The 23838-nt window shown below is 37.4% G+C and overlaps 1 protein-coding gene across 9 annotated transcripts in view; it reads right to left on the bottom strand.

Annotated features, from left to right (window-relative positions):
* The window catches only part of AKAP6 (A-kinase anchoring protein 6), a 626632-nt gene that overhangs the window by 246303 nt on the left and 356491 nt on the right, over positions 1 to 23838 (bottom strand). For all 9 annotated transcript variants that reach the window (XM_054449571.2, XM_054449565.2, XM_054449569.2 and 6 more), the window contains one exon: positions 7115 to 7237. In XM_054449571.2, the coding sequence (XP_054305546.2) occupies positions 7115 to 7237 (123 nt within the window). The remainder of the gene's footprint in view (positions 1 to 7114; positions 7238 to 23838) is intronic.

The raw sequence follows: 23838 nt of genomic DNA, 5'->3' as shown, positions 1-23838 counted from the left end.
AAAACATGTTGGTCATGAGATTTCTGACTAGAAAAGAGTGAGCCTCAAAAAGAGAACTGCTGAAATGTCTCTCTAATCTGTTCCTCTTTCTTGAATCTATTCCCTCTTCTCTATTCTTAACTACCCCCACCTAGCCCTTATCCACCATTTCTCTCATTACTCCAACATTCTTTAACCCACTCATTCGATTATAACTACCCTGATCTTAAGCTTGTTCCTTCCTAGTCTAAGTAAGCAAACTCCCTAGAACACACTGGTCTTTCCAGAATTGGAATCCAAACGTGCTTTTGCCCCCCAGTAGAAACCTGTTACATGCTTATTAGCCTGGCCCTCCATGTCTGCCTAACCTTTGATTCCTCAAACTGTTGAGATATCCATATGCTTTTAGAACAGAACCCCAGAATACTTTTTAAAAATTTCCTGTTCACAGAGAAGAGACTAATTTCCTTAATCTATAGAAAGCCCCTATAAATCCTGAAGCAAAAAAACAATGACCAACAGAAAAACAGGCTAAGAATTTTAAAAATAGTTCTCAAAAAGGAAATACAGATGACTCCTAAAAACATGGAGAGATATTCAATGCCACTTAAAAGACAAGAAATACAAACTAAACTACAGTAAGATGCCATCTGTAACTATCAGAGGGACAAAGTTCAACAAATGTAATAACATACTCTGATAGCAAGAATATGCAGAAATAGGCACTCTCATGCATTGTTGAGTATAAATTGGTAAAATCTCTATCAAGGACAGTTTGGTAATACATTAAAAATTTAAATATGCTTAACTTTGACCTAGAAATTTCATATGAAAGGTATTTATTCTAAGGATATACTTATAGTATCCAACATGATGAATTTCCAAGGATATTCACTAAAGCATCATTTGTAATAGAAAAAGACTGTAAACAACCTAAATTTCCATCACAAAGAACTGGTTATGTAAATTATGGCATATTTGTAAGTAGAATACTATGCAGCCATCCAAAAGGATGAAGTCATTCTGTATTTATTGACTTTGAATTATTACTAATAGAAACTACAGGAACAAAGTTAAGTACATAGATATATTTGTTTGTGTTTTTTGAGACAGTCTCCCTCAGTTGCCCAGGCTGGAGTGCAGTGACGCAATCTCAGCTCAACCTCTGCAACCTCTCTGCCTTCCAGCTTCAAGAAATTCTCATGCCTCAGCCTCCTGAGTAGCAGGGACTACAGACATGCGCCACCACACCCAGCTAATTTTTGTGTTTTTGTAGAGATGAGGTTTCACCATATTGGCCAGGTTGGTCTCAAACTCCTGGCCTCAAGTGATCTCCCCGCCTCGGCCTCCCAAATTCCTAGGATTACAGGCATTAGCCACCGCAGCTGGCCTGTTTCTAAATACCTGAAATAAATCGGAAATGATATAACGAAACAAGGAACATTAGTTGCCTCGAGGGAGGAGAATCAATGGGAACATGAGTAAAAAGGGGACTTACTGTTGTGGGGTGGGGGGAGGGGGGAGGGATAGCATTGGGAGATATACCTAATGCTAGATGACGAGTTGGGGGGTGCAGCGCACCAGCATGGCACATGTATACATATGTAACTTACCTGCACATTGCGCACATGTACCATAAAACCTAAAGTATAATAATGATAATAATAATAATAATAATAAAAGAAAAAAACAAACAAGAAAAAAAAAAAAACATTAAAATAAAAAAAAAAAAAAAAAAAAAGGGGACTTACTGTTGACTTTAACCTTTTACTCCCTTTCTTTAATTTTTTAATTTAAACACAATTCATAAAACTGATAAAAGCTTGCCTGTACCAGCATATCCTTCAAATACTATACCCAGATCCATTTTCTTTCATGCACAGAGTTATTCTTTCACCTAAGCCACAAACCTCATCCAGTTAATCTATGCAGGCTGACCCTACCCCATCAAATTTATGGTTGATTTCATGTCGTTCTCCTGTTTTAAAACAAACCTGGACCTTCAGTAAGTCCCCATTGCCCCCAGAGAAAAGTTTAATCCGTTAAAAAGACATTCAAACTCCTTTACCACCCAGCCCCAACCTGTGAGACTCTAACCTAGTCTCAGCTACACCACATGGCTCACCACACCTCTCTTATCATGCTTATAAAGTTTCCTCCCATCTCCCATCCTCTCTTCCCTAACAAAATTACATATGGCCTTTGAGGTCTATGTCAAATTACCTCTTGGAAGGTTCCCTACCTCCAGAAAGAACCAATAAAATTTTTCTCTGTACTCCTCAGAATACTTTGCTTATCCTACAAGAAGTTTACTGATTAAAATTGTTAGTCATTTATGGGTCTACAGATGACTACATATAATCTATCGTTACCTCTCTTAGACTGAAAATCCCTTAAAGAAAGAAACCAAGCTCATTCATCATGTATTCCTAGCACCTAAATAACTGCCTGGCACTCACACTTACAGTTGTGTTATACACACACACACACACACATATAGTTCATAGTCACCATTTTCTCCCACATTCCTCATTTATCAAATTGAATTAAGAACCTTGTTTCTCCAAGGCTATTTCTATGTGGTTGGTTAATGTGTGTCCAAAATAACATGGTGCTATCTATGCAACTATACCTCCTAAGTTTAAGCCAGGCTCTTGTGTTTGATTGTTTTTCCTACATCTTGCACAGCTGTCTGGTATTGGTTTGACTTCACTTATTCTTACTGAATATACTGATTGGCTGTAGATAAAAGAAGCGCTGGTCTGTCTCCTTGTGAATGATTACATCTGATGAATTAGGTATGCATAACAACTTGGGAAATCAGAGTTACCATTTCAGGTGCAAATGGATATGAAATAAAATCTCTAGAGGGGGAAAGTGCTGACCTGCTCTGCTGCTTTACTCTTAATTCTAAAGATATTAGAAAATCTCTTAAAGGGGAAAAAAAAAACTAGTTACCCAAGAACTATTTATGACAGTTATTCACTATGCTTCTATTTATTATGCTTCTACTCAAATACAGCTTTTAGTAACTCTGTTTCTTGAGGCAATAAAAAAAGGTGGTGGGGAAAATGGCTTAAATGTCCATCAACAGGTGAATGGATAGAACAAATTGTGGTATATCCATACAATAGACTACTTCTCAGCAATACAAGGGAATTAATAATTGATACATGAGACAACACAACATACCCCAAAATAAGTACGCTGAATGAAAGAAGACAGACCGAAAAAATACATATTGTTTTATTCAATTTCTATAAAATCCTAGGAAATGCAAACTGATCTAATAGTGTCATAAAGCAGATCAACGACTGCTCAGGGATGGAGTAGAGGCTAGGGAGGGGTAGGAGGGAAGAATTACAAAGTGTCATGAAGAACCTTTTAGGTGATAAGTATGTTCACTATCTTAATTGCAGTCATTGTTTCATGGGTGTATATATTTGTCAGATTGTCAAAACTCAGAAAATTGTATACAGTAGTCCCCTTTATGCATGGTTTTGCTTTCTTCAGTTTCAGTTACCTGTGGTTAACCACAGTCTGAAAACATAAATGCAAAGCTCCAGACATAAACTATTCATAAGTTTTAAATTGCACGCCATTCTGAGTTGTGTGGTGAAGTCTTGCACCATCCTGCTGTGTCCCACCTGGGGCGTGAATCATCCCTCTGTCCAGCATCTCTATGCTGTATATGCTACCTGCTCATTAGTCACTTAGTAATCATCCAGGTTATCAGATCAAAGACATGGGATACATGAGGTGTGGTGCTATCTGAGGTTTTAGGCACCCACTGTGGGGCTTGGAATATATCCACCTCGAATAAGAGGGACCACTATACTTTAAAATGTGCAATTTATTATGTGTCAAATATACCTCAATAAAGCTGTTTTTTTCTTAAGTGTAGGAAGAAGACAGAGGTGAGAGAAGGGAGAGAGAGAAAGAAGTCTGTCCAAGAACATACCTATACAATTCTATCTGAAAGTGGATTTCAGAGAAGAGGGAATGTTCAACACTTGCAAAATACCTTTCCAGAATGACATTTTCCTGAAAATGTCATTTTCTAGGAAGGTAGGAATTGCATTTTTGAAAGGAGCAGCCAGGTTGCAAGGAGATGATTAATTATCATGGAAAATCATTGATGTATCATTGCAATTTCACAGTGTTTCTTACAGTTAAAATAAAGCTCCTCCATATCTCTTATAAAGGTATTATAAAGCTTTAATTGATTTGTGTTGGTGAAAACCCTTGGTACTATCATGTAAAATAATTGAATTAAGTATCAAAGTATGAACATACAACTTTGAGTATGATTTTTATATTTTTCTTTATAATAAATATTGGAGGGTGCCAGCTAGTCTAACACATTAATAAACCAGGGAAGACTCAGAGCCTAGAGGCTTGCATATCTGTTGATTTAATGTCAAATATAGTATCTAGAGAGATGTTTAAAGAAACTTGTGTAGCTCCCTCTACTACCAGATAATCTTGCAAATACCACTTGCCTCCTCATTAAAGAACAATAATGATTTATGGAGGGTTAACTAAAGAATACAAATCTCTAGGCTTACTCATATATTTTCTTTTATGGGAAGGTTGAGAAGAATAACTTAACATTAACTCAGCGTGACAGTAAAGAAATACAATAAAAAATGACAATATTGATCAGGAGGACAATATAGTCTCATATGGAAACAGAAAAACTAAGAATTTGATTGAAAGATGTTTGAGCCACAGGCTGTATGTAAAGTAACAGACACAGCATTCAGTGTAACAGTGACTCTTGATTGCGCTTTAAGAATATCATTCAGTGGCAATACACACACACTAGGTCTTCAGTAACTGTTAGACATTATTACTCATGATTTTGGAAGTGAAATTTGAGACTGTAATTTAACATCCAGTCGACAGGTCTGGAGATCAAAGTCCCTCACTATTTGCAAAGTAGAAATAAAGAAGATGTTCTATGATATCTCTATTCCAATCAATATAATCAGACATGGGATACTAGAGAAAACTCATCTAAGAAAATGTTGATCATCAGGCAGAAACAAAACTACTCTTTAAGAAATAAATATCTTAAGAAGGACTCTTTGCTGTGGATCTTCATACTGGTGACCCATAGCAAACTGGAGAATAACTTCCACATTTTGGGATGAAAATGTCATTACGAGGCAGGTACAGATATTGCAGTTAGTTATGGTCACCTATAAAAAGCTCTGCAATTTGTAAGGCTAGACAGAATACAGAAGTCACTAGCCACATGTGGCAATTTAAATTTAAATATAAGTCAAGTAAAATTAAAAATTCATTTCTTCAGTTGCATTAGCCACATTTCAAATGCACAATAGACACATGCAGTTAGTGGCCCCCATATAAGAGAGGGCAATATAGAATATTCCATCATCACCAAAAGCTCTAGTGAACTGCATTGGGCTAGAAGGAAGTAGAGGCTAACATAAGGATGCCAAGTAAGAAACCCTGTAATACTGTATTTGAGAAAGAGAGTGTTCATTGGTTACAAAGGGGCCATATCATTCAACCTCCAAAGGGGAAAAAGGGACCTTGGGTCCATACTCTACTAGCCTGGCTTTCAATAAATAGTCTAGAGTTAAAGCGCTCTTAATGCCCTTGTGCCCTCTGGGACCTCAAAAACTAAATGTGTGTTTTCCATAAAATATTAAGTCAAGAGAAAGTAAGACAGCACACTTAATGTGAAATAGAGTTCATATACTCCTGTTTAAACACAGATTAGAATTTCTGTCAGAACAATGCCAGTGAAAAGTTGACATTCTAATTAATACAATTTACATTATAAAGCACTGAATATCTTTATCTTGCTGTTATGAAACGCCCTCTTTAAAAAAAATTGAAACTCTACTCAACAGGGGAATGAGTACTAAGGACAGTATATAAAAACCCATGTACAAGAGAGGTGGTTAGGGTCACTGGTGTTTTTCACACCATCAACTCAGGTCTCTAAAAAGGGAAGCAATACACTCATCCTCTACCACACAGTTTTGTCATTTTTTATCATCTGCAAGGCTATTTGCATGCAGCAATAGGATTTTAAAGCTGTTTTTCTGTTATATAAACATGCTGCAAAAAACAAACACCAAAACCTGAACATTATCTCTTTCCCCTCTTTTCTCCCTCTCCATCTCTCCCTTCTCTCTCTCACTTAACATCATAGAGAACAACAGTTCTGGAACCCTGTGAACTCGCATACAGGTAGGACTCCCACATAATGTTTATTCAATCCAAATTCTGAGTGTGTAAGAGGGGCAGAAAATCAACCCCACAGTTGGGTACCCAAGGATTCATGTTCATTGCCTTTGTCAATTTTATGCTATCAGTGAAAGGAATAAAGATGAGATCCTTACAGCTTGAATTTTCATTTCCTATGACACGTGCTTTTTCTTCATGCTTTATCACACTCCACTACTTAGTTTCCACCCCTTCATAATTGATATCGGCCATTTGAAGCATTCAGTAAAAACCTCACGAGGTTCATCGAATGTCCCCCAGTCTATAATTCTTGCTTTTAACATATTCAGAAGCAAATTCATCTGAGTGTTTTCCACTTCCCCTCCATGGTTTTCTCTATGCACAGGGATGAGTGTAATGACAGTTGTATTAATTATATGCTGAAAAACCCACATAGCAGCAAAAATGATGGAGATCATCATTTTAAATATTTTATTAAAATAACCCAGTGTAGAACAGATAATGTAGACCCTCTTGATAATGAGAGGTTCATTAATTTTACAAGAATTCTAGAAAGCTTAGAATGATCATCAAAATCATCTCTTTCATTTATTTGTTTTTAAGAAAGGGAAAACCTTCAGTTGTTGCTTTAGAGAACAAGGGTCTAACAAAATTTTCTAAGGTATTTTTAAAATAATTACTTATCCTTCCAGGAAAAGCTTTGAAAAGGTAGCTTGAAACAGAGATGATTTAGGTTTCATAGTATTACCTGAAATGCCTGTAAATTTTCATCTTCTGTGACCCATTAAAACTTGGTTTCATTGACATATAGTAACCTTTGATAAATAAAATTGATATTTCTCATAAACAAACAAGCAGTACATTAAAATCCTTTGATTATTGACAGCAAGAACAACACAATCTTGCCTACCAAGTGTGTCTCCAGATACAGTTTAAGGCCATCCATCTCTGCTTTAGGGGGAGTCCAATTCTCCGTAGTTTCCATGGCTTCATTTAACCATTGAATGAATTCATCCAGTTTGTTTACAAACCCCTTGTGAGAGGAAAGAAAAGGGGGAAAAAAGGGGCAAGAAAGGCATGTTAGTTGGTTGTTCTGTAAAAAGCCAATATTAAAAGTTCCAAATTTTATCCATGATCAAATCGATCCCACCGCACTCCCATCCTAGTTTCATCTTTGCTGTAATGGAATTTCCACTATTCCCAGACCTGAAGTCTTATCAAAATGGGAAAGAAATTGTCAATGCTTCCCTCTCAGTTTTTCTCTAGCATCACTTTTCTGAGGAATTTGGATTGGATTGTGGGGTGTCACTGTATGGGTGACCTCAAGACATCAAAACATTTCTGGTGTCTGACAAGCATCCCCCTGCCAAAAAATCAGGTCAGGTCTGCTAGGAACACTCATTGGCTTTGGGGGATTGCCAAATCCTTTGCAGGGATTGGCATTCCTGTAAAGATGGTGTTCTTCACCCAGAAGCCTGTGGAGTTTAGTTTCCATAGCTGAACTAGAAATATATTTCAAAATTACATAAGTATTTACAGGTCCTTGGACGAGTTCTGTCCACAGCCCAGATGTCTGTGTCTGAGCCTGTGTGCTACAAAGGAAGGAAGCGTAGAAAGTGGGACCAATGAACAAACATAAATACTTGACTTCGGGTATGTACAGACATAAAGATATATTCTTGGCTAGGAAGCACAAATCACAATAATCTTGCAATTTTTCAAATAGTGGTTATAAAATTTTATTGGCCATTTATAAGAATACATCTGTAGAAACAGAAAATATTTTGAAAATATGAAAGCCCAACTGCAAACCTAAGTGAAAGAAATGGGGCTGGGCTCCTGCTTTCCATGTCTGGGTAAATAGCACCACCTGGAGGTCATAAGGAGCAAGGGCAGGCTTCCACACATAATTAGGAATGGGTTGAGATGCCATTTCCCTATTAAACTTAACCCATTCTTCAGATTTGTCTTTCAAATAATCTTGATTAATATTTTTAATGCTTAACTGAGCATGTCCTGAAACTGAAGTGGAAAGAGGTAAAAGTAAATATTTTTTATAATGCTTCTCACAAGCTAGGTTTTGCCATTAGGGTTTTTCCCAGATAATATTTTAAGATTCATAAACCTTTAATTCAAGCAATTAGATTACCTCAAAAAAAATCATGAGAAAAAGAGAAAATGGAATTGTGGAGAGTGGTAAGTAAAAGACAAATAACACTCAGGAACACAAATTGTTTATTAGAGGGGGACAAAGCAGAGATGTGGGCACAAAGTCCCATAGAGTCAGATCATACCATACTACCATGCTCTGGTGTGTTGCCAATCTGTTTAGATAGAGCTCAGTCTATCATCCCACATAGTGGTATATCATATGGTTTCCCATATTCATACATGCTTCCAAAAGCTTTTCCTATTGAAAATCTCTCTATTGTACCAAGTCTCCAAGGACAGTCACACCCAGGGATACATATCACAACCAGATTTTACAAATGCAAGATTTCTCATTTATATTCTTTCAAAAATCTATCCCAATTGGTTAGATTTGATAAAACTAATGAGAAATATCATCTTAGAGACATCATAATCACAAACTGAGACCTATACAATTGCAATTGGCTGAGCTGGGAACTATATGGTAGTTTAACATTCCTCCAGTCCTAGACTCCAACCCTAAACTGATTGATAATATCATTGAGGTTTCTGTTGGTCATCGCTCAGAAGATTTTCTTCCAGGTGAGGTGAAAATATGTCCAACAGAGAAGGTTTCATAAATTTCATATAATGTATTCCCTTACTAAGTGAATTTTCTGGTGATCTACCAAACTCAGCCTTTTTTTCTAATTTTCTCATATTGCAACTCTTTCCAAATTCCAATCCACGCAAGATCATTCATTTTGCCCCTTCTCCTATCTTTAGGGTATCAGTTTGTCTGTTCTTTCACCTTTCCTGCATTTGCATAAATTTGAGAGTTGCTTTGCTTTTCATTTCCTCCCAAATACTTGACTCTTTTAATATAGAAGTTACACTTATTCAAGCTCAATCTTCTCCGTAGAGTGTCCCATCTGTTCAAAATGTTATTCCCTAAACTCCTTTATCTGGTAGACTACCTAGGGCTCAGAATATTTCACAGGTTCATATCTGACTTGGTGTTTACCATAGATCCCTTCAGATGTGTACAGTAAATCTGTGAGCAGAAATAAGGGCAGAGTCTGTTAGAACTCCAGTCCTAATTCTCAATACTCTCATAATTAAAATTTTGGTGAAAACTTAAGAGACCCTTTGCTGACCAGATGGACTTACAGAAGTATTGTCTGTCATCTGTGGATGCTAGTCAGAAAAGTAGAATTTAGATGGTTTATAAATGGGAGATGAAAATAGCACTTTATACTTCCTATAGCATTAAACAGTTTTTACTATTGTATTTAGAATTGTGTTGTTATATCTGTACATATAAATTGGTTTGGGGAGAAAATTAAGTCAGAAAGTATATTATTTAGGGAACAAGTGGTTAAATCCAAGAAGATAAATAGTGAAAGACATTATTTGAAATGTAACTAGTTAAAAACCATTCATTATCCTCTCCCCTTCAAAAACAAACAAAAATAACCTGTGTGTGTATGTCAGTGCATGGTTTCTTCATCATAAAAGGTTAGTCTTAGCCAAAGAGCACTAAACAATGTGTCAGGTTTCCTAACAGAACCATGGTTACATAGTTAGCTGAAATCTCTGAGATGCAGATTAGACAAAACCCATTGGTCCTGGGTGAACATTTCTGGATGGCATCTCTGTGTATCCCAGCCAGATATCTCTGTATGTATGAATATGGGAAACCATATGATATACCACTGTGTGGGATGATAGACTGAGCTCTATCTAAACAGATTGGCAACACACCAGAGCATGGTAGTATGGTATGATCTGACTCTATGGGACTTTGTGCCCACATCTCTGCTTTGTCCCCCTCTAATAAACAATTTGTGTTCCTGAGTGTTATTTGTCTTTTTACTTACCACTCTCCACAATTCCATTTTCTCTTTTTCTCATGATTTTTTTTGAGGTAATCTAATTGCTTGAATTAAAGGTTTATGAATCTTAAAATATTATCTAGGAAAAACCCTAATGGCAAAACCTAGCTTGTGAGAAGCATTATAAAAAATATTTACTTTTACCTCTTTCCACTTCAGTTTCAGGACATCCTCAGTTAAGCATTAAAAATATTAATCAAGATTATTTGAAAGGCAAATGTGAAGAATGGGTTAAGTTTAATAGGGAAATGGCATCTCGACCCATTCCTAATTATGTGTGGAATTAGGTGTATCTCAGATACACCTGTGTATCCCAGCAAAACAAGGCTGTCTGATATAGGAGAAACAGGAGTCCTCTCAAGGATTCTCTCTGGGTTTCTTCTGAATTATATCCCACCCTCACAACTTTTTATTTGTTGTACATTTCCTACCTCTTTTCTTGCCAATACTAAAAAGTTTCATCACTCACAATAGAAACCTGAGATATCCCAGTGTTCCTAACTTACAATAAAAGCTAAGCACCCCTTCCCTTTAGGGAGATCTAGCTTTCCATCTCCCTTCCTGCTTCTATGTGTAGCCTCAAGAATATAAACAGAAATCATGAAAGAAAGCAAAATTGGGGTCCATTCAATTCTTGATACCTTTATCACATGCTATTTTTCCACTTCACTCAGCCCCCTCTATCTGTGTACTATCACCAGGTTTCTGTGTATAGTGGACAGTGTACTAGGTACTCTCCCCCTATCATGAGATGTGCTTAGAAAGACCAAGAAAGTGCCCCTCCATACACAGACCACGTGGATGTGCAGGTGTATTCACATTTGGACACACACAACAAATATTTGATGCCCATTTTCAGAAGTTCTGCTGGCATCTTTGTGGTGTGAATGAAAGAAAATAAGGATGACATAGGAAAATGGAAAAAAATTTTTAAAAATTTTTTTGAAACACAGATCAAATCCTAATGCAACAAATATTGATCATTTATTTATTCATTTAACAAATATTTATTAAGTGCCTTCTATGTGTGAAAAAGCACACTACTAGACATTGCTGAGAATACAAAGATAAATATCATTGTGGCAAAAATTTCAGCAGAACATATAGCGTGTCTAAGCCCTAAATTCAAGTAATTTTAATAGTCAAAAAAGAATTTTACAATAAATAAAGAGTTGGGACACTTTCCTGGATGTTGTGAAATTATTATATCTGTATCGGAATTCTGTCTGTATCCAAGTTTGTTCTCATTCTTAGTACTGGCCTACCTGTGTGTGTTTCTAATATTCTGAATTCAAATTTACTTCTCTGGAAAGTCAGAAGACTATAAAAATCAGATTTTCTTCATGACATAACCCAATGCCACCACTGCACTGCAGGAAAAGTACATTTTATGCATATTCTACTCTCTGCCACAGGCTGAATTACAAACCTTTGAAAGGCTACATTTTAGCCTTCATTGCTCAAACTCCTGCTGCTGTATCTGTTCAGTGTCTTTCCTGTTATTTTCTACCAGTGTCCTTATTGTCCCTTTCTGCTTCTTCTTCCATTACTTTTCTTTGCCTCCCTGACAAGTTGTCCAGGAGCACATGGAGGGTGACCTAGTCCACAAGATCCTGTCCTCCTACCCACTCTCATGGATTAATTGTTTCCGTCTGAGTGAATCTTTGTCATATTCCTATTTTATACAGGCTTTGAGAGTCTGTAGACCCTTGTTTGGCAGCAAGCCAGGATTCAACCCCCAGAAGAAATCCTGGTCATCAAACTTGGAAGAAAATGGAACCGTGGTTGGCCCTCGTACCACTGGTTGTCAGCATACCTCCTACTTTCAAATCATTTGCATTTTGAAAGTTCCTTCGTGAGGGTAAAAACTTACTTTTAAACTTTCTAAAACATCAATTTCTTTAAAGACTAAGAAGCACAGTGAAAGTACATGCAAATGTATACTTACTGGTTTGTGAAAAATAATTTGTTAGAGGCTTTGGCTGGCTAAAATACACTTGAAGATTATTTTCACAGTGAACACTTACAGTCAAATCTTGCAAAGTGCTACACTCTCCCAACAAGTTAAGAACACTCATTATTTCTTTTCCTAACTCTTTCTCCTCTACAACAAGCCTTGTTTGGTTAAATATAAACTGTCTGGGTGGTTACCTTTGCCCTCTGGCAAGGCTGTCATATGGAGCTAGAATAAAAAGAAGGGCCTTCCTTGTGCCATATATGGTGCCAGGAAACAGCCACATAGTGGAAAACAAGATATGGCCCCTGCCTTGTGGAACTGAAAGTCGAGGGGTGATTTTTAAATGGGATTACATAATTATAGACTAAAATAAAGTGGAAAATTCTGTCTCTACAGGAGGAAATGGGAACTATACAGCAGGAAGTAAATGCTGTGTTGTCATCACAAATCTTCAAGATGGTGTTGACTATGGTCGTTTTACAGATAAGGAAACTGAGGATCAGAGAAGGTAAGTGACTTGAGATTTGAACATGGATCTCACTCCAAAGTCTGTTCCTCCCACAGTACCACATCACCCTCTAGAAACAGTGTTCCTGCAGACAAATTATCAGACCCAGGTCATGCCGAAGTAGCATTTATTCCCAGTTTTAAAGTCCTGGCACTGAGAGAGAATTCACTGAGTCCTAAGTCTCTTACCCTTCTCATTCACTATTTTCTGTTGTTTTTTTCTAAAACGGAATTTGTGATGAGACTAAATGCTTAACAAGAAACACATTTATTTTTAGAAAGCAAAGATTACTGTAAAGTTCATTTCTAAGGCACAGAAAATTTAAATGAAAAATTTAAGGGAGTTACATGCTTGAATGAGCCCATTCTACCAGTGCTCAATTACAGATGGGCTTGACTCAGTTTCACCACAGAGGAGATGGCCCTTAGTTCTCAGAAGGCAGTTGAGCCACCCTCCTGAACTGCTAATTCCTTTTGGTATTTGCTGTTTGGAAGTGTATGTGAATGTGTGTGTATTCATCCTCAGAGTAATTCATATTTATTAGTGGACAGAGAAATTAGGCATGATGTCTGATTCAGTCTAGATCAAGTTAGCTGCCTCCACACAGAAACATGCTGAAGAGTATCAAAAAAGTGAACTGTTTTCATTACATTTTATGTATTTGTTTATTTATTCATTTATTTTTTAGAGACAGGGTCTCTTTAGCGATAAGGCTAGAGTGCAGGGGCATGATCATAGATGACTGCAGCCTCCAACTCCTGAGCTCAAGGAATTCTCCTGCCTCAGCCACTGAGTAGTACCTGTAGTAGATGGACTACAGGTGCATGCCATCCCACCCAGATAATTTTTTTATTATTTTTTTTGTAGAGATGGGGTCTCACTATGTTGCACAGGCCAATCTCAAATTCCTGGCCTCAAGTGTTCCTTCTACCTCGGCCTCCCAAGGCAAAGGTATCACAGGCATGAGCCACTGCACCTGGCCTATTTCACTATATTAAAAAAAAAAAGTCAGCATCTGCTGTTGAACCTTTTAAACTATTATGCTCTCATCTGGACAATTCTAGCTGAAACAAATAACCCTCAGATGGTACTCACTACGTGCCAGAACCTATTTTAAGTATTTTGTACAAGTAGATCATTTAAGTCTCATAATGGCCCTGTGAGGTAGGTACTATAGTTATCCCCATTTTACAGATGAGAAGAGTGAGGCTCAAGAGGTAAGGAAGTCTGCCCAATACCCTACAGCTAGAAGGTGGCAAACTCAGTACCTGAATCCAGAAAGCCTCGCTGGCACCATATGAAATCAGGAACAGTCAGCTGATTTAACAGCTTGACTATGTCCCTTGCAGGAATCAGAAGAGAAGAACTAAATGAGGATTAATTTGGGGGGATATGGGAAGGTATATTAAAAGAGGGGAAAAAGTGCTTATCATAAGCCGGTGTGGATAATGTTAAGAAAACAGTTGCTACAGCCAGACAAAACTGAATTTGATTCATTTAGTTTATACCTAATGACTTAATGTCTCTGGACCTTAGTTTCTTCATCTGTAAGATAGGGACAGTAACATTCATCGTGGGATTACATGAGGACAATAGGAAAAATATACTTTAAAGCCTGATGTAAAACAAGGGCTTGATAAATAATTCTTTAAAAAATCATTCCTAATTAATAAAAGTTCCAATTTGATCTTTATCTCAAAATTTTTTTATTATTCACTAAGTCTACAGCACTGTACTAGGTGCTGGCAATGAGATGGATTTTAAAAGTCCCCACACAGGCCGGGCGCAGTGGCTCACACCTGTAATCCCAGCACTTTGAGAGGCCGAGGTGGGCAGATCACAAGGTCGGGAGATAGAGACCATCCTGGCCAATATGGTAAAACCTTGTCTCTACTAAAAAAAAAGAAAAAATACAAAAATCAGCTGGGTGTGGTGGCATATGCCTATAATCCCAGCTACATAGGAGGCTGAGGCACGAGAATCACTTGAACCCAGGAGGTGGAGGTTGCAGTGAGCCGAGATTGCTCCACTGCACTCCAGTTTGGTGACAGAGCCAGACTCTGTCTCAAAAAAAAAAAAAAAAAAAAAAAAAGTCCCCATACAGTCACAATATAGGGGGTGGCAGCAAATGCTCTGGGCATTTAGAAGAGGGAGTCATGGCTTTCACCTCACATGGTTAATGAGACAGCATGACGGGGGCAGCATCTGAATCCACAGGTTAGCAAGAATTTCACCACTCAGCTACCCGACCAGTGGATCTGGAGGGGATTATGTTTCTCTACTAATTGTCACAAGTTTCAGAATAATCTGACTTAATTTTTCAAAACAGGCTACATTCTTTGGAGCCGATCTTTACATCAGCAATGGGGCTACCAAAAAATAACAGCTAAAGGACATCATGATCGTCTTATCCACAGTAAAGGTTTGTTTAGGCTCTAAATAAGGTTAAGTAAAATTAGAACCTTATTTTAAAAAGTAAAATTAGAACTTTATTTAGAAGCAAAATTATGCATTGAGACTTTTACATATATATTTACAAACATATATAATCTTCCATTTTTGAGCATAATTCTTTATACACATAGTTTCTACATAAAATGACTAGATTTAGATTTTTGCATAACAGCACTCAAATGCAATTTACCTTTCCCAACCAACTAACTATATACTTAATGTGCCACTAAGGCCTACGGGCTCAAGACAAAGTGCTAGAGAGTTAAAAGCTGTGCTTCAGACTCTACTACCTCACTTATATACCCACACTCCTACCTAGAAAATCCAACACAGTACGAGTAATTGACAGAAGAGGAGAGATAGTGTATGCTTTTAGAACAAAGATTGAAGAGAAAATAAAATGGTTTCAGTCAGTGTTGACTCTGATGCCACCAAAAAAACTCAAATACTGAAACGCCTAATGAAATATTTAGATTCTTTTCTAAAGGTTGAATGAGAAGGCTTTAGAATATAAAAATATTCCTGATAAAATTGTTCCAGAATAAAGGTAAAAACTGTCAGTGGGAAAGAAAGAGCAAAATGGCATGGAATGGTATTATCTAAAGCTACCCAGGTGGGAAGTTCTATTCTGAACTCGGCATTATGTAGAAGGAATATTACACTGAATCTGCAATTTCTTCAAATACTATTTATAGTGGTTTCAACTGGGAAAAGAAGAACCCAGAAAGATTCCTAACTCTTATGATGGGAAAGAGATTCATCTAACAAATCTAGAGATTTTGAATTCAGTTGCTCCCTATGGGTTTATAAAAAGAAATTATCAATCATTCTAAGGGCAAAACAAGATTGGAATGCATATAATCAAAGTCTAATAAAAATAGGTATGAATAAAAAATTGGGAATAAACTGGAACAAACAATAGGTTATTATTAATTGAGCACTTACTACACACCAGGCACTTACATAATCCTTACAACAACCCTATGATACAATATTACTGCACTCTGCATTTTATAGGGAGGAAACTGAAGCACAGACAAGATCAAACACTTTACAAGCTCCCAACATTGTCAGGTATGAAACTGGGGACCTCTCATTCAGGTAGTATGACTGCCCCAAAGCTTGGCAGACTTCCCGCAGGTGAGACCTTGCTTCAAGCACCCCCAATCCTCCAGAGACACTGGATAAGCAGATCAGATCATCTTTATCTGCCTTTAAGTCTCAAATGAGCACCTGAGATACTCAGAATTTAGGATTATGATAGTTTAACGGTTTAATTGTAGGTTTTTCATATCTAGTATTATAATTAACAATATTTAACATTTAGGTACTATCTACCAGCTATTCTTCTAATAACTTGTGAAGTTATTGAATAGTCAAATTTCCCCATTGTACAGATGAAGAGGCTAAGGCATAGAGAAGTTATGTAATTTATTTAAGGTCATATAGCTATTAAGTGGTTATTAAATAGTTTTGTTCCAGGGCCTAAGCTCTGTACTACTGTGCTATATTCTCTCTCTAACTAGATTTGTTCCCACAAAGTCCATAGAGAGAAAACAAAGGACAGTCACATTCTCTGTTGTTCACTCCTATTTTCCAAGCTTCTCTGAGAACCCCAGTTCTTGTCACATAGTTCAATCATTCCTATCAGAGCTCTATTTTAGATCATTCTTCCTATACTCTGTGCTCTCTCTTTTCAGCCTTTCTTTTGTTTCTTCCTTGACTATTGTTTCTGTTTTGCCTGTTTATTCTCTTCCTTCTTCTCCAGCTCCTCCCCTCCTTTGTTCCCCACTCCTCTCCTCTCTTCCCCCACTTCTCCTCTTTTTTCCACTTGCTCATTGTTTCTTTCTTTTTTCTACAGTTCAAAGTCTCCTCCAGCCTTGTTAGGGCTAATCAATCACTTTAAATAAACATTTCTGGACATGTCTATAAAGTTTTAGTGAAAATGGCTGACTCCTCGACACTGAAGTACAGACCTGAAAATGTTGTTTTATTCCTTGTTTAGATTAGCTCTAAATACTTTCCTGATTAGTAAGAACTCCTTGCACATCAAATATCTGGAACAAGAGTGAGTGTGGCTTGATGGGAGTATTTGTAGATTACTAAGATTACTCAAAAGATTACATGTGATTGTTGAGTTGTTGTTTATCTAAGTATTCTAAATTTCCTCCAGGGAATATATAACAAAATTATTATTCAGTAATAATAAAGTTATTATTTTTGGAAAAAAAAATTGGAATTCCATGTGAAGAGTTTATCATACTGAATGAGCAAGAAAATGCTATGGCCAACTTTCTACCAGAGAGCTTCAGGGCGGCAAGTCAGTAAATGCTAACAACTCAACCAATGTATTGTCATGAGAGCCAAGAAGACAGAAAACAGTATTATCTAAACACATCTGCTTGGAAAGGGGTAAAGGAGAAAGAAGAGTTCCCATAGAGATTAGAAGCACAGACCCAATTTTCAAAAGGCTCTTAGAATTCATCTAGTTCAAAGCTCCGTCCATTTTACAGATAAAGAATCTGACGCTCAGAAAAGATAAGTAGGCTGGGCACGGTGGCTCATGCCTGTCATCTCAGCACTTTGGGAGGCCAAAGCAGGAGGATCATTTGAGTCCAGGATCTTGAGACCAGCCTGGGCAATACAGTGAGACTCTATTTCTACAAAAAATAAAACATTTGCTGGGCGGGGTGGTGTGCACCTGTAGTCCAGCTACTCCGGAAGCTGAGGTGGGAGGATTGCTTGAGCCCAGGAGTTCCAGGCTGCAGGAGCTCTGATTCACTACTGCACTCTAGCCTGGGTGACAGAGCAAGACTCTGTCTCTAAGAAAAAAAAAAAAAAAAGTTAAGTACTTGACGGGTAACGTTCACTCACCAGTAGGTAGCTGAGCCAGAAGAACTTAGGCGTTGTGTAATCAAGTATAGAGACCTAATTGTTCATTTTTAACATTTTCATAGACATCTTTTAGAAAAGATTTCTAGAAGTCAAAAAAAAGTATAGAACTAGAGTTTTTAAGAATAATGTAAAATTTCAAAGTACTATTGGCTTAGCAAATTGAGTACACTATTGGATAGCATTAGGCCAGCTGAAGTAAGGATTAAATTGCCTTTTTTTGTTCAAACTCCATGTGTATGAGTACACATACATGAGTGTATTAAGTTGTTTATTCAAAAAAATTTATTGAGAGTTTACTATGTATCAGAAATTGTATTAGGCCCTTGGGACTCACATATTCATAACCCAGATTCTTCTCTTAAAGAGTTCAGAGCACCGTAAAGTATGAGATGTATGATAATGCAGACTCATGGTTCTCGAACTTTTAATCTCGAGTCTCCTATTCAGAATTATTGAGATCGCCAGAAAGCTTTTCCTTCTTTGAGCTTTATCAATATTCATTTTAGCAATTTAAAAATATATATTAACTAAAAATAATAATATATAAACATAAATATATTATTAAAAAGAACGTTTTCAAAAACCGTGAAAAGAATGGCATTATTTTAGCTGTATGCAAATCTTATGAATGTCTGGCTTAATAGAATATGGCTGGATTTCTATTTCTACTTCTGCATTTAATCTATTACAATATCACATGTTACGGAGCTTTTGGAAAACTCTGCTATACATAGAATGAGAGTGAAAAAGGCAAATAACATTTAGTATTGATATGAAAATAACTTTGACCTTGTGGACCCCCTGAAAGGGTCTTGAGAGCCCCTAGAGGTGCAAGACCATACTGTGAAAACCCCTTGCTGTAAATCATCCCAAGTGCTCAGGAACCATTGAAAAGACATCTAACTCACTCTTTGGGCATTAAGGGGGACTTCCTGGAGGAAATCACAGGAAATTGAGCCCTGACAGATAAGTGTAACTGATGCAGAAAAAGAATAGAGGGGACTAAGAGGAGCAGAGAATGGCATTCCTAAATGAAGCCCAAGAGAGAACAGCTTTGTCTGAGAACTCTTAAGCAGCTGAGCCTGGCTAACACTCAAGAGACAAATACGTAACACTTAGAAATGAGGTTGCAGAGTCTGGCCTGGAGCTAGGCCACATACAACATGCTCTGTAGTTTTTACTTTATCCTGAAGACAATGGAATGGTCATTAAAGTTTTGATGCAAAGAGTGAGAGACTCTGATTCGCTTCTTAGAAGACTCACTCTGGCTGCAGTGTGGAAAATGATTGCCAGTTGAAAGGCTGAGAGCAGAGAAGCTAGTTAACAGGCTGCTATAGCACTCTGAAGAAGTTGATGAGGCTAAACTAAAGCAGCTCAGTGGACATGGGCAGAACCTGCTAGGTTATAGAGAGTACTCAAAGGTAGAATGGACAGGACTAATTGGATTTGATGGATGATGAGAAAGACGTTAGAATCTGGGATGACGGCCAACTTTCTATTTTGGTTGGAGGTACCATTCCCTGAAAGAGGAAATACAAAATTCAGAAGGGGAAATTGTTTTGCAGGAAGATCATGAATATGATATTATGTATCATAAATTTGGTTTCTCAACTTAATCAGTTGAAGCATCTAATAAGACAGCTAGTTGTATAAGACTGGAACTCTACAGCAAGATCTAGTAAGAGAAAGCAACATACAGGGTGTACTAAAGACCATGGGCATAGATGAGATAGCCTAGGAACAGAACGTAAAGGGAAGATCCACTTGTGTCATCTACATTATGAGGCCCAAGAGTGCAATGCACTCAACTTTCTTTACTCTATCCTTCATTCTGTTTCCTGTCTCAATGATTCTGACAATGGCTGTGCCTCAAAATCAACTGTGAAACTCTATAAACATAAAAAGAATTCAGAGAAGAGGGATCTCCTCAAAGTCTCTCAAGGATAAAAAGATAAAGAGCCAACAGCTGTAGAGCACTGGAAACATTTAGTGTTGATCTTGGGAAAGAAAGTATTTGCTGCCACTTTGTGACAAGCTTGCAAGATCTGGTAATAACCAGGAGACAGGATGTTCTAACAGGAAGTACTGTGGCTTGGGAGAGACAGATTCTACTTGTAAAATGAGGGCATTGAGCTGAATGATTTTTCATGCCTTCTGACTGTTAACATCTGAGGTTCTTGCATATAGAGCTTCCTTCAAAGCCTGAGACATTCAGACAACTTGCCTCTCTTCCAATTAGGGAACTGATCTTTAGAGTCTTCCACATACCCTCCCAATGCCTTCTACTCCATTCACTATATCTGTCCTTCAAGATCACGCTCAAATGCTCCTCTCCCAACAAATCATCCCAATCTATTGCTGCCTTTCCAGTACATTTTCTCCATCTTTGTATATTTAGCAGTCACGGGTTTGAGGGACAGTTCAAAACCTATTACAGGCCCTTCCTTTTTCATCCCTTAATATACTGTAATGAATCTACCTCTAGTTAAAGAGTTCTGTAAGAATTATTATTTATAAGCATATAATTATAAATATGTATTATAAATACAGTCGGCCCTCCATATCTGTGGGTTCTACATCCATAAATTCAACGAAGCTTGGATTGAAAATATTTTATTTAAAATGGATGGTGACATCTGTACTAAACATGTATAGACTTTTTCTTCTTGTCATTATTCTCTAAACAATACAGTATAACAACTATCTACATAGCATTTACATTATATTAAATATTACAAGTAATCTAGAGATAATTTAAAGCATACACAAGCTGTGTAGGTTATATGCAAATACTATACATTTTACATAAGGGACTTGAGCATCATTGATTTTGGTATCCACAGGGGGTCTTGGAACAAATCCCCCACGGATACTGAGGAACGACTGTATGTATAAATACCAATTATAAATTAATAAGTATATATTATTCATAAGGTTGTTGTGTGACAATATTATAAATTAGAATGTTGTTTGTATTTGTCTGAATGCACATTCATAGCATAAATTTCCCTATATAAACTTCCTAAGATGTCAAAGAAGTACATTAACTAAAATTATTGGGCCACTTAGAGGAGAATTATCTCTAATACAATTCAAGAATCATCTGACAAGGCAGGAAGACAAGGCAGAGTCTTACAGAGAAGAGGGTGCAGGAACCTGGGGTGGCCATCACAGGTCCCATGAAGGGGGAAGGGTACCCTTAACCATTGTAGGTGAGAGTTGTACAGGAGGCTGAAGCTTCATAATAACCAAGGTGGCTGAAGGTGGAAGGAAAAAACAAGATGGTGGCATTTGATGTCAAAAGACCAGTCATCTCTATACAAGGAGCTGCTAAGACCTGACCCTTCCCCCCCACAGTACTAATAATAAGAACAACAACAACAACCACAAGAGCTAACATTTATTGAGTGCTTACTACATGCCAGGAACTATTTTGAGCTCTTTACACATTTCAAGACATTTAATCATGACTCTCTGTGGCAGATATGATTTTTAATTCTCCTTTGCAAGAGGAAACTGGAGCACGGAGAGGTCAAGTCACCTGCTTACAATAGCACAGGTATTGTAACACAGGTGACAAGCTGAGACACAGTTTACACAATATGGCTCCAGAGCCCACATTCATAGTCACCATGCTTCACAACCATCCAGCACCAAAGAACGCCCTCACCCACTAATATGCATTCCTCCAGAAATCTCTTACTATGAATGTATCTTTTCCTTTACTGTGGAGTTCCATCTACTACTTTTCTGAATATTCAAGCTTTTGGTACCATGAGCAACGTTGTTTTTGAAGTTCTTCCCAGCCATGTTTCCCTTGTGTAAAAGTGTGTCTAGATAGTGAAATGGGCACAGATATGATTTTTCATGGACCCTGCATCCTATTAAGAAGACTCTGGTCAATAGTCTTCTTAATAGGAATAAATACAATGGCATGCACCAAACAATATAAAACTTTAGATGTAATAAGGATAGGATAAGGAAAATAGCTTTAATGAAACTTTGTGAGGTGAATGTGATTACTACACTACAGAATCCAGCCTGAAACTTTATTTATTTATCTATCTACCTATCTATTTATTTATTTATATGGAGTCTCACTCTGTCACCCGGGCTGGAGTACAGTGGTGCAATCTCGGCTCACTGCAAACTCCGCCTCCCAGGTTCAAGCAATTCTCCTGCCTCTGCCTCCCGAGTAGCTTGGACTACAGGCACCTGTCACCACACGCAGCTAATTTTTATATGTTTAGTAGAGACAGGGTTTCACCATGTTGGCCAGGCTGGTATTGAACTCCTGACCTCAAGTGATCCACCTGCCTCAGCTTCCCAAAGTGCTGAGATTACAGGTGTGAGCCACCAGGCCTGGCCTGAAACTTTACTTTAAAAGAGTACCAATAGTCTTCTCTATGCTATAGAAAATAAATCAAAAGCAAAAGTATTTCTGTTAGTTCAACTTGTCAGTTTTATTTTGGGGCTCGGGTAGGAAGAAAAAAGAGTATTAGATCTCCAATTATGACTCCCTCCCCACCCACACACACATACGCCTTTCTCAAGCAAGTAGTACTAGTCTCCAGACAAATCCAAAAATATGAGTATCATCTATAAATGACACCTTTCCAGTTTTTCTTAAAGCATTAAAAAAAGAAAATACAACTTCCTTTATTCCTAGACAAAACATGAAGGTAAATAGTAAAGCCACTGGGCTTCCTAAAAAGCAATGCATTGAGCCTCATCAACCTGAGAATGGAAAGCGTATGAAGCAGATATTACAGGCGCACCTTTCCTGGATAAAGTTGCTTAATCACCATGCAAAATTCAAGCCTATCATTCTTAGATAGAAAATTCTATAACCTCAGACAGGGCCTGACATCATGAGTGACCTTGAAACAGAACCCACACTCTTGAAATGATTTCCCCCCATACTGTCTGAACAGAGCACAAGCCTCAGTGCTGATGGGTAATTTTAAGGCATCACAATGACAAGTGGGCCAAGGCAAATGTTTTTAACTGCTTCACTTAGCTGACCTTATTTGCCATAAATTCAGGCTAATCCATATCTAATTCTTACTGGGTAACTCACTTGTTTACTGTCACCACTGGCCCTGGTCTCTTGGCATCTTATAAACTCTAGCCAGGCCCCAAATTCCTCAAGGATGTCTGGCTCTTGTCATATTACAGGGCTAGGAATGCAGCATGGATGGCTCATTCCTCCAGGCTCGTTAATGTCACAGCCTCACATTCACTTACCATTAGAATCTTCTAAGGGAAACTTGAGTTCACCCAAAGTTCCAAGGAACACAAAGTCAGCCATGTTGAAGTGATATATGCCAAGGAATATTGTACAAAGAAATGAGTGCTTCTCTTAGTTATTCCTCACAGTTAGTCTCTCATAAAATTTCAGAACAGAAAAGTATTTATAGGTCATTCAATTCTATTCCTTTATTAATATTTATTTTTTAAAACTGAGGCTTGCGAGGTTACATTTCCAAGGTCACGATGCTACTAAGGGGCAGAATTAAGGTTCTTACCCTAGTTATTTCTAATATATATGGTGCTAATTCCCTAGATTCATAGGAAAAGTCACAATAATAATAAAACTAATATTTATGTAGCCTTTAGATTTACAATGACCCCTTTGCTCTTTGTAGTTTCATACAATAATCTGAGCAAAGGCATGACAAACATAATTAACATCTCATTTTGAAGACTAGAAGACTTATACAGTAAGCTTTAAGTGACTTATTCAAATTTTCATAATTAAAATGAGGGATTGTGAACTGAGCCCAAAGTTTAAG

This window comes from Pongo pygmaeus, chromosome 15 (assembly GCF_028885625.2).
Source record: "Pongo pygmaeus isolate AG05252 chromosome 15, NHGRI_mPonPyg2-v2.0_pri, whole genome shotgun sequence".
Taxonomy (NCBI): domain Eukaryota; kingdom Metazoa; phylum Chordata; class Mammalia; order Primates; family Hominidae; genus Pongo; species Pongo pygmaeus.
This window is presented reverse-complemented; position numbering and strand designations above follow the sequence as displayed.